We start from the raw sequence: 12282 nt of genomic DNA, 5'->3' as shown, positions 1-12282 counted from the left end.
TGCTAGATATCTCTGAGAGGTATGGAAATATAGCTGGCTTTTGTTTGAACACATAGTCATGCTTTTCAGCCGTGGAGAAGGAAGAAGAAAGGGAAAAGTGTGAAGAGGTGGGAGAGTTTGAGAAGCCCGGCTATTTATAGCGTAGTGAGCGCTAAGTGAGTAGTCATTTAACAGACATTTTTATCCAAAGCAGCTTAAAGAAGATTTACAAGAGGATTTAACGGCACAACGGTGGTAGCTCATGTGATTGAACCCTCAACCAGTAACTTACAAGCCTACTGTACACTGTTTATATATATATCAGTATCACACTTCATCAGTATCATTTTCAGTGTATTCATGGTGGTCTTTTGGTTCACTGTATTTAAGAGTGACATGCACGTGCATGAATGTTGACTACCACCCGCCCTGGTCAGATTGAGTTAACTGAGTGTCAATACTAACTCTGACCTCGTTGACCCCTGTCAAATGAGTCCCAGGCTGCAGGAGTCAGTGGCTCTCTGAAAGCATGTAATATGTTGAAACAGCATTGGGGTAACATTGCATATGCAGTAACGTGCGTCATTAGATGACCTGATGATAGTATGCTGATTGTAAAATGTACACTAATATATTTATGCAATATTACATTTTTATTATAATAGTTTTTAAATGTAATTACTTTTTTACTTACTATTTTCCCAAAAAGTAACTAGAATAAAAAATAGAATAGAATGCAATTTTATTGTTGCCATTTATCGGCCATAGCGTGTAAATATTTTTGCATTAAGTACAAAATTAGTAGTTCCAATTTAGCAGCTTTAAATATACCAGTTTAGTATGTTAAAAGTACAATTGCAGGGTATTTTTTATTAAGTGCATAACATGTAAATGAATTTGTAGTATACCTAGAATGAAATAAATGTGTTTTAAATACATTTTAGTATATATATTTTTCACTATGGATGTAATGTTATTCACTCTGCTTTATAGGCAATATTGTAATACATTACTAAGAATATTACATTAAGATGTAATATTCCCCAACAAATGTGAGCTTTCACTTCCCTTGCGCACATACGGCATTTTTTGCAGCATGTTTTCCCCTGACGTTCTTACAGTGATGTCTGTGATATTCGACAGTGTTTGAGCACTCATCACATCACTGTCATGTGCACCGTCACACTCTGATGGATGAATGATAGGTACAGGTAGGCAACGCTCATTTCTTCAGGTAGGGCTTTTTAGAGAAAAAAAGGGCTAACGAGGATTGAGGGAGAAGGATGGATTTGTACGTCAGCAGCGCTGCCTGTTTCTCTCCCACCGACCTGCCTCTGCAACGCGTGGCAAGGTGACTCTTGATTTAATTGCTGAAATCATCCAGCCCTCAGTTTTTAACAGGAAGGACTAGAAAAAAATGGACAGGCAGCGTTCCAGGAATGAATTGATTTTCTCATATGCTTTTCTACCTTAATGTCCTCTGTTTGAAAATGGCTATGCACGCTTTGAGGGCACGTTGAATCTACGTCTCTTATATCGTCCTCGCATCTCCACGGTTTTACAGGCAACGGTGTGCTGGAGTCAGCATCTGCCTTCAGCCAGCATCCTCCACCCTTTATAGAGGGGCCATCTGGATAAAATGGTCAAGATGGTTCCTCCAGCTAACGAGAGTCTATGTTGCACCCTATTAAACCAGACACAATATCTCCGTCTGCGTTTATGGCTTTAGCCGTGCCCTCCTACTGTTCACCAGACATGCTACGCCAGCCATGTTAACCTCGGAAAGCATCAAGTGCGGGAGATGTCGTAGATTCCCTCATCATATGCACTGCGAGTCCGAAAACATGCCTGATGAGCTCTATATCAACATGACACGCTTGTGTCAGCAGGGTACGGATCCTATTAGAACAGGTGCAGTGGATTCATTGGAAATGAGCTTACATGCATTCACTCTGTTGACATTTGTTTTTCACTGCAGATGGAGAGACCAAATAGTGTTGGCACATGTAGGTTACACAATACTACATCACCTGAAGCTGAGGTATAATTGAGAGAGCAGTGTGTCCTGTATGGTTACCTGGAGTCAAATACGTGGACACTTTGATGTTTGTCCCCTTGTGGGAGGCTCTCATCTGGGTGCTAATAAAAGCCTTTCTACTTCATGCTTCTGTACCCAGAATGTCATTCTGACTGTGTGTGGGTTTGAATTATGGCCGAGAGGACTAGGTGCGGTCGCTGTCTGCTTTACAAGCCCCTGCGCCCAGCAGACGGGACTCTGCAGACGGCAGATCTTGGCTTTTGATGTGCACTGCTGGTTTTGAGAAACACACCTCATGCTCCATGCAAGAAGGGCTGGAAATGCACTGATGCCATGATAGCCAATCAAAAGTTTCCCATCTCTGGGAAACACTTTCTCAGGACACCCATCCCTTCTGATCAATTAGGACAACTGACCAGACAAAATGAGACGATATGAGACCAGATGAAATGAAACAGTATAAGTCAAAATAAAATAATTAGGATAGGTGAATTGAGAAAATATGAAACAACACAAGAAATTAGACTATATGAGACCAGACAAACAGAAACAATGAGTTAAGACAGAATGAGATCATGAGGACAGATGAATTGAGAAAATATGAGACATTATGAGACCATACAAAAAGAAACAATGAGATGAGCCAAAATGAGATAATGAGGACAGATGCACTGAGAAAATGAGACCAGAGGAAATAAAATGAAGACAGATTAATTGATACAATATGAGACCAGACAAAAAAAACATTGAGGTAATACAAAATTAGATTATGAGGACAGATGAATTGAGACAGTATGAGACTATACAAAAAGAAACACTGAGATAAGACAAATTGAGATAATGAGGGCAGATGAATTGAGAAAATATGAAACAAGACGCAATAAAACCAGACAAAATGAAACAGTGAGATAAGACAAAATGAGACAATGAGGACAGACGAATTGAGAAACTATGAGACAATATGAGAAGAGAAAAAAGAAACAATGAGATAAGTCAAAATAAGATAATAAGGACAGATGAATTTAGAATATATGAGACAATATGAGACCGGACAAAAAGAAACATTGAGATAAGACAAAATGAGATAATGAGGACAGATGAGATGAGATGAAATGAGACAATATGAGACTGGACTAATTTAAACAATAACACAAAATGAGAAAATGAGGACAGGTGAATTGAGAAAATATGAGAGAAAAGGAAATGAGACAGGCTAGACAAAATGAAACAATATGAGGCAAAAAGACATTAAACAATATGAGACCAATAAAATGAGTTAATTTGAGGAAATATGAGACGACACGAAAGGAGACAACACGAAAAAAGAATATATGAAACAATACAAGACTAGACAAAAAGAAATTAAACTTTGAGACCAGATGAAATGAGATATGAGAGAAGAAAAAAGATAATGAAAAAGAGATAATGAGGCTAGATAAACTGAGATAATATGAGACAATGTGAGATCAGACTAAATGCAATAATATGAGACTAGATGAAATTAACAATATGAGGAAAGATAAAATGAGATAATGAGGTCAGATGAACTGAGACAATATGAGATGAGAAGAAATGGTATGAGATGAAGGGACAAAAATGAGATGGAGACAATAGTCGAGGAGAAAAATGAGAGAGGCTACAAGAGACAAAATGACATGAAAAGAAGTAAAACAAGACAAGAAGAGAAAAAAATGAGTTGAGACTGGAAGAGAAATGAGGAAAAGAGACAAGACTGAATGAGATGAGATGAATCAAAGTGAAACAAAACCTGAAGAGACAAGAAGATGCGAGCCATCAGTGGTGTGATACAGACACAAATCCTCAAACCACACTTGATTTGGCGGCCATAAAAAGGTCACATACTGTATATCTGTTACGACTATAGACTGAGTGTGAGATTCATATTTTGCAGCTCTGATCAAGCATCATCCTGGCTGTACTAACGGTCAGTTCTGAGTCATTTGCTGTGTTAGCTATCGAGCGTGAATGAAATACTGCCATGCGGCTGCTGGTTAGCATCACTGACTCTGACAGATTAATAGTCTAGTGAAGGGAAGGAAGACCCATATCAGTTTCTTTCTCTCGTTCACTCCAGATGGGACACTGGCAGGACGGGAGCTCTAAAGTGCCAATACGGCTCATGACTGAGATGATTAAAGGCCAATGTAATTAGAGCAGGGAAATTAAAACTGGGACTTTCATTACCCACCACTACCATGTCCCACCTCTCCAAACAATCACTAAACACGCAGATATTCACACACATCAAACGCTCACATATGTACATTCAAGAAAGCAATTTGCCCTTGACTATACTCAGTATTATCACGTCTCTTGCGCATTATCACAATGACGTCCTCTAGAGATCAGGTCCACGTTCAAATACAGAGTTATGGCTCTGAAATCTGATTGAATGATATGCCAAGTTTTCCACAATATCACCTGCTGTTTGGCAAATTAACTGCATTACTTATTAACAAGTTAACTGTGAGGATTTTGGAGCAGGTTTTCTTAGGAGGGCACTGTTGTAGTAAATCTATAAGATTTCAGTCACATTCGAATATAGAAAAATGGCACTAGCAACGACGGGGTAATGGGTTCAATTCCAAAAGAATGCATGAACCGTTTGAATGCATTGCTAGTTGGTTTGGATAAATGCATCTTCCAAATGCACTTCTTGTGATATGAATGCTAAAAAGCCATTCTTTTAAAAGCATTTTTATCAAAACATGTGCTTTGTGAAATAAAATGATTGCATACCACAAGTTAATGACAAAAAAATCTTTCTGCTGAGTTGTCCTCACAGGCTGTATGCGAAAACAAGCAGACCAGTCTATCTAGATTCATTAACAAACGTGTATTATGGTATTATGAACCAATTCTTTTTAGTTTAGCCTAAACAAATGAGCCGATACTTTTGAGTTGTTCAAAAATCAGTTAAATCAGTTTGAAAAATCCTTTACTGAATTGAATTAATTAAAGTGGTTAATGAATCAACATCTGACTAATGAACTGTAATTTTCAGTGATGTCCGTGTCTAAAGTGTGTAAATAAAGACACACATTTGCTACAGTTTTTTGTAACAAGTGAATGTGTTTGCACACATTATATACAGTATAATGTTGATTTATTTCCATTTTCATAAATAAGCTGTTGTTGCCATTTTATTAAAGTAATTTCGCTACAATTTGGAGTCAAAGCACTGGCTTATGGCTTACTGTTTTATTCTCAACAGAAGCAAGTCATTTTGGATGAAAAAAAAGACAAACATTTTACTTTTTCTCATAAAGGTTATTTAATTTTCAGAGTAATGGTTAATGCATCTGCGGTGGGTGGCTGCCATACAGTCTGTCCCATCAGCAATTATGGAGACAGATGCATGTCTTTCAGAAAGGAGGGATGGAGTGAAAGAAACGCCAGAGATGCTCCGTTCTTCTTTATTATCCGTCTGTAAAGAGGCGAAGGCACCGTGTCTGTCATGGGTCAGATGTCACCGCAGCTCTGTTTGCCGAACAAATGACTTAAGAAAAGCGCTTAGATTCCTTGTTCTTTATTCGAGCCTCTTTCAAATCCATCTCTTTTAGGAACTCAAAGAGGGAGGGGTAAATAGAGAGAAGGAGGGGTGGATGGCAAAGTCTGCAAATTAAAGTAAAAGGAAAAAGAAGCAAAAAGAAAGAAGTGCCCCTCACGTCTGCTCGTCCAGTTTCGTGACCCCAGCTGATTTACGAACCCCTTCCTTTAATGAAATTGTTTCTGTGACAGAGCCGGTAAAAGCTTGTAATGGATTGGCTGCTCTAATGTAATGAAATTACTCCCTTTCTGACTTCAAAAAAAAGAGAAGAAGAAGAGGGGGGTGGATGAGTGGGCTGGGGGGGAGAAAATGCAATTAATATTTACAGAGAACTGACAGACGGGGTGGGCTGTGCACTATAGCCAGCCTCCTGTTCACCCTCTTTCTCTCTCTCTCTCTCTCTCTCTCACACTCTCTCTCTCTCTCTCTCTCTCTCTCTCTCACTTACCTCTCTTTGCCCCCACACTCAGCAGTGTGGCAAGAGAGAGAGAGAGGACGAGATAGGAGGAGGTTATAGCCAGACAGGCCACTTTTAGCCAGCTGGTCCTTTATCCCGACTGCGGTGAGGAGAGGAGAGTAGATATGAGGTCCCCGCGTGTGTGTGTGTGTTAGTGTGTCTACCTCCCTCCCGCAGCCCCCACCTCTCCTCCTCCTCCCTCCCTCCCTCAGCCCCCACCCGCTCGTCTGCAGACCTGCCGCTGACTTGTGTCTCTCATCTGCAGGCAACTGGACAGCAACCACATCAGCTGCATCGAAGATGGAGCCTTCCGAGCCCTGCGCGATTTGGAGATACTGTGAGTCCCCCTCCCGCCTCCTCTGCGGGGTTCTCTCTTCTCTCTTCACCTCTGCTGTCCCTTCCTCTAACTCTGTCTGTGTGTTTCTCGATTGCTCTCGAAGGACAAACTGTGTTGCGTTATGGACCTGTGGCGCATAGTCTGGTGTCACCCCGTCCGGGTCCGACACCGTGGCGCTTTGCATGCGATCGTCCGTGTAACACCTAAAGTTGCTCGTTTGTCATCCTGTGCTGCATTGTTGCCGCTAGAAAAAGTGTCCTGACTTTTCCGGGTGCACCTTGCTGTTAAAAGCGCTGCATTTTCTCTCTAGAACGTTTGTAGAATCTCACTTCCTACTTTGAAAAGACGCTCAAATCTGTCTTTTACTGCCTGCTGGGAAGAGCACGTTTATTCAGAGTTCATAGTAAATGCTTTGATAGCAGAGAAGAGATTTGATGTGTTTCTGAGTGAGTTGTGTTTCCGTGGGTATCCCCTGGATTGTCCCGGAGAGGATGCGAGGCTGGAAGCGGGGGGGTCTAACCGCCGCATCTCCATCAAGCCAATTGGCAGGGCGCTAAGTGCCAAACTCATCCTCCAAATAAGCGCCGCTCACTGGGGACCCGGAGCCAAGCCACCCCCTCTATTAATTCCTGGCTCCGTAGGACTCGGCAGCACGGCGTTACATCATTCTCGGGCAGGTTCTCCGGAGGTGAAGGTAGAATCAAAGAAGGTAAAATGGGAGCGTATTTCATTTTGTATCCTCCGTCCTCTCCTCGTGACCAGAGCATAAAGTGACCTTATAAAACAGGAGCTCGGGAGCAGGAAAGTGTGAGTAAGTCGGGAATCAATTTTCATTAATAATACAGAACCTCCCTAGATTCTGCCAAAGACCTTTGGGACCTCGGAGAGCCGAGGAGAGCAGCGGTACATGAATACACATCACTTTCCTGCTGATTGAGCCGTCTTTTGGAGAGGCTGCAACACACAGGTCTGCAAATGACACTGTATTGTGGCTAAATAATCCAGTGCGCAGTAATCGAACTGAACCTAACGCCTTAAACCTATGTTCTCAATGTACGGCTGAACATTAAGGCTGTTAGCCAGCTTGTGACACATCTAGGTAATTGATGGTGAAATTAAGGTTTAGGTGTAGCGATTTTGCCGCAGGTGTTACTCAGTGTGAGGATAATGATTTCCAACATGAGTTATGTTACAGCCCAGACTAACTTTTGTCTTAAGATCTTTCTGAATGGCAGCGCAGCAGGTGGAGATCCATCTGTTGGAGATGACTCAATGTGATGTCATAATGGTGACAAGGATTTTTACTGGTAAAGCCAGTGAAATTTGTGGCCCTGGACCACAAAACCGGTCTTAAGTAGCACGGGTATATTTATAGCAATAGCCAAAATATACATTGTCTGGGTCAAAATTATCAATTTTTCTTTCATGCCAAAAATCATTAGGATGTAAAGTAAAGATCATGTTCCATGAAAATATTTAGTAAATTTGCTACTGTAAGTATATTAAAACTTAATTTTTTGATTAGAAATATGCATTGCTAAGAACTTCTTTTAGACAACTTTAAAGGCGATTTTTCTCAATATTTTGAATTTTTGCACCCATCTCGGCCAAATATTGTCATATCATAACAAACCATTAATCAGTGGAAAGTTTACTTATTCAGCTTTATTCAGATGATGTATAAATCTCCAAAAATTTCAAAAAATTGACCCTTATGACTGGTTTTGTGGACCAGGCTCACATTTATGCTCTTAGAAATGTCTAAGAGGGGATATTAGACGTCATTTACGCATTCAACCGCATTGGTTTTCGTGTTTAAAACATGTTGGATTATGAGAATTCAATGCAAACATGTGTATTTTTTCAGTGTAGATGAGTACAATTTGACATCTGGAGTTATAAATGAAAGAACGAATGATAAACATTTATGTTAATGTGTGTTTTTGCAATTCAGAGCACACTTGAGGTGTAATTTAGGGTTTGTGTTAAATGCATTGTTTGAGCGTGGTGTGTTAACTCCAGAGGCCAAGTGAATCTTTTAATTTCAGTGATCGTTAAAGGCCTATTAAAATAGATGGTGCACTGCGACATAATTGAGAGATTTGAGCATCCTTTCAAATCTGGGCTGTTGGGTTTCGTGATCACTGTAAAATTTTGGTGATCACTAACGAAATTCCAAAGTGGGGTGCTATTTAAACACTTCCATCGGGTTTAGAGATCAGTGTGGAGATTAGACAGAGCAGTTCGTGGCTAACCCTCCTCCACAACTAAATGACTGCTAGTGATTTAACGCCTGCCAAACTACACAGAATTAATGACCGGCTCTTTCTGCTGATGAATTGTAATTTATATTTAACATAACTGCGCTAATGACTGAACTAATGACTTCAAAGCTATCTCGGACATTTTCTCACATAGGACGTGACTTGCATCCCAATGAGCTGAAGGAAGTGCGGTAGGCAGCACATTGATGTGTTCTCCATCTGCAGAGCACCTAAAACGGCCTAACAAGGAGCACCCCCTTCATTTTTTTTATTGGGTACTGCTTGTGCTCGCGCTCATTTTTTATTCTGATCATTTTTTAAAATACACACCTAATCAGGTCCTTTTATCTTTTCATTCTCACTTTAAATGTAGATGGACAGTGTGGAGCTGTGTATTATAAAGTGTCCACCTTATCTTTATTATATTCATGAAATTCAAGTTGGTGTTCTCATTTCTAATTTCCAAAGACAAATCAAATCAAATTTCAAATATAATATAAATGAGGTTCCATATGGTGTAAGAATAACTGAATATGTTTCATGGTTATATGCTTTAAACTCAATTTTCATACATACGCCATAGTTAAATAAACAGGAGATGTTTTTTTTTAACTGGTTAAGCGGGAAAAAAAAATTTAGATTCCTTAGCCATGTAATTAAGATGGAATGCAAATCGCTGTTTAAAAATAAATAAATAAAGAGGATGTTTGGCAAGCTTTTACTTGAAACAAAGTAAAAAACTACAACGATATTTCAAAATATGTATATTCAGGATGACTTTGGCCAGTTGTTCGTTAAAATTTTCATGAAGCCAAAGAAAGCTTGAGACATGTCCAACTGGTCATGTATTCAGGCGGATTTATTTTTCAGCAGGGTTATGCGAAGCATATTTTGTTCTGATGTATGTTCTTATCGTGTTAAGAACACAATAAGGAGACAATGAGAAAGTCTCAAGCAATCTGTTTCAAATTATGCTAAGTGCAATATATATCCACGTTATGTTTTTTGCAGTCTTAAAACACTTGGCTCTCTCAAAATATGTTTTAATCGTCCTTCAGGGCTGTTTTGTAAAATGTGGTTTAAATGTGAGAAGGAAATTTTTAGTATTGTGAAAAAGCGCATTTTGGAAATTCCCCATATACCCCGCTCAGCTTTGTCTATACACAGCACTCTTGCAAGCACTAGAGCCTCTGCATATTTTATAACCACTTTTGTACAGAGAATTCTGGCTCTGAATCAAATGTCAAATCATGTGAAATTTTTTTGCCCCGCTGTGTCATTTTTTTATGAGCGGGAAGTGCCGAGACATTTCCGTGCCATCTCCTGAAGGTGACTTTCCTCCCCACCATGCATTGATGAGAAGGACCCAAAAATTTTCATATTACCACCGTCCTCTCCTCCTGCCAAATGCTGTCATTTGTCAATGCGTGCACGGCACATTTTTCTCGACAGCTTGGCACAGACCTCGCTGGTCGAACTAAAGTGAGTTTAGCATGATAGCATGGGCAACGTGCCCCAAAGGGACGTCTTTGCGGTTCACCATGCCTTGTCAATATGCACCACTCCATACTATGGCCTCACCAAAGGCGTCTTCTCCTTTTGAATCCACAGATGTACTAGTAAGCGTCAGGGTTGCTTAATGAAGTTTTCACATTTTAATAAAAACGACTCACTTGTAGCACAACAGCATGGCTTCTGAGTGTTTGCAGTGTTGTCAGATTAAACACTGATTGTGTAAGGGAGCGTGAGGAGGTGGATTATTAATCCTGGTTACAAAATGCCATCAGATGCAAGAACTTGGAAAAATGCTGAATGGAAGAGGCTATCGCATTTCTGTGGTTACGTTGAATTCCCGGAATTGATTGATCGAAACCTAAGTGTATTACGAATGAAATACAGTGTATTTCATATGGAAGGTTTGAGAAATATAATTTTCTTCTTTTTGGGGCTTATGGTTTGGCAGTTTTCTACCTTCATAATGTCATTTTCTCAAAGCAAGACCTTTTGAATGTTCCTCTTGGCAACGATAACACTGAGCATTGCTCCTTCTTGGCCCCTGCCGCCTCTTATCCTAATCATTTCTAACCCCCGTGCTCCCGTAAAAAACATTAGCTCTTTTCAGATTTAACAATTGTCCTCCAGACTGATAGCTAGGTGCCGGCGGTCCCGCTTCGGCAACTCGAGAGCACAGATTCCCTTGAATCAGATATTCCATGCATCTTTAATTTCTAACACGGGTTGGCCTCCCACCGGACAAATCAGTCTTACTTCTGCAAGCCCTGATTGAAAGGTTGTCTTTAGTCAATAGATGAGTCTTTATGTGACAGACAACAGGCAGGCGGAGGGAGAAAGGGCAAGCTGATGGCTAAATGAGAGGATGGATTAGGGGAGTGGAGGGGGAGAGAGCTGTCATTAGCTCACAAACAGCACTTTCAAGCACAGGAAATTGCCTTGCCACCAGACATGGCCCCATTGCGTTATCTTCGTGTGGTCTACGCCAAAGCTCGGGGAGATGGGGAGGGGGCGGGCTGGAAATCGTGCGTTTCAGCAGTCGGACCCTTGCGCACAATTAATCATTTGCTCCTGGATGGCCAGAGCGAGGAGGGAGGCCGACGGAACAGCTTAGATTCAATCTGTCCTCATTTGCGCTATAATGGCCTCATCAATGGCGGTGGAAGCGTGTCTGTTTTCGGCGTAGTACCTGTTCTTTCTGCCTCTGCGCCATCGAGGAATGAAGAGCTCTTTCTCTCTTTTCAGCTTCCCATTTTTTTAGTTAGCATTTCTTTTTTTTTAATAAGCCCTTACACTTGGACACAAACCACATGGATGGGATTATGCACGGCAGATCATGTTATTTCTGTTTATCCTCACTTGGTTTATTTGAATTAGCGGAGAAACATCTGATTGCGGCTTTGTGCTGTAGCCCAAACTTGCGACGCTAAGCAAAACAATGGCAAAGATTTCCATCCTGCTCACATGAATTCCATCACACTGCAACAAGTGGAGTCTGAGTGCTCATAATGAAATTGCTCTCCATCTGGAGGCACTTTACTCATTTGTTTTGACTCGAGGGCCCGAAGCAGGGATGCCCTGTAAACGGTTGCTCGGATGGACGCTTGCATTGCAAACTCACCATTGTGCTGTAGTAGTGATAATAGTTTCCCATGGAACCATGACAACAACACAGACATGTTGGCTCGCTCGAGTTTGCAAGTGGAGTATATTCCCTACACTTTCTGAAGGTTGCTCCTCTGCAAATGCAGACGATTTTACACCATATTAGGGAGACGAAAAATTGAGAAGACAAAACATATATACATACATTAACGCAAGTTTCCTTGCCAATGCGATTTAAAATAAGGGTCAGTTTCCAGGACAGTTCTACACTCACAGAAAGAGTATTGACTTTCCCCAAGCCTGTCATGTCAAATAACACATCATTGCCTCTTGATTTCTCAGTTGTGCAAGTGAATGGCCCTAAGTCAGATGCCGGGAGCACTTCAGTTATTTCCCTTCAGCCCCCTGCATCCACCAAAACAACCTCTCTCTTATTTCGAAATGTCCTGGCTCTGAAAACGCAGCCGTCTTTTAGGAGTTGAAGTATCCAGAGACCCTCTCCAAGTCCCTCTAATGAGG

General features: G+C 40.9%; 1 protein-coding gene across 3 annotated transcripts in view; it reads left to right on the top strand.

The window, feature by feature from the left end:
- Positions 1-12282, top strand: part of slit3 (slit homolog 3 (Drosophila)) — a 185955-nt gene that overhangs the window by 105565 nt on the left and 68108 nt on the right. Inside the window, exon 6 of one of the 3 annotated variants that reach the window (XM_051127821.1) lies at positions 6311-6382. In XM_051127821.1, coding sequence (XP_050983778.1) covers positions 6311-6382 — 72 coding nt within the window. Of the gene's footprint in view, positions 1-6310; positions 6383-6458; positions 7194-12282 lie in introns of those variants that run through there. The other 2 variants (XM_051127822.1, XM_051127824.1) reach the window with 2 other exon arrangements.

This window comes from Labeo rohita, chromosome 14, assembly GCF_022985175.1.
Source record: "Labeo rohita strain BAU-BD-2019 chromosome 14, IGBB_LRoh.1.0, whole genome shotgun sequence".
In the NCBI taxonomy this organism is placed as follows: Eukaryota; Metazoa; Chordata; class Actinopteri; order Cypriniformes; family Cyprinidae; genus Labeo; species Labeo rohita.
This window is presented reverse-complemented; position numbering and strand designations above follow the sequence as displayed.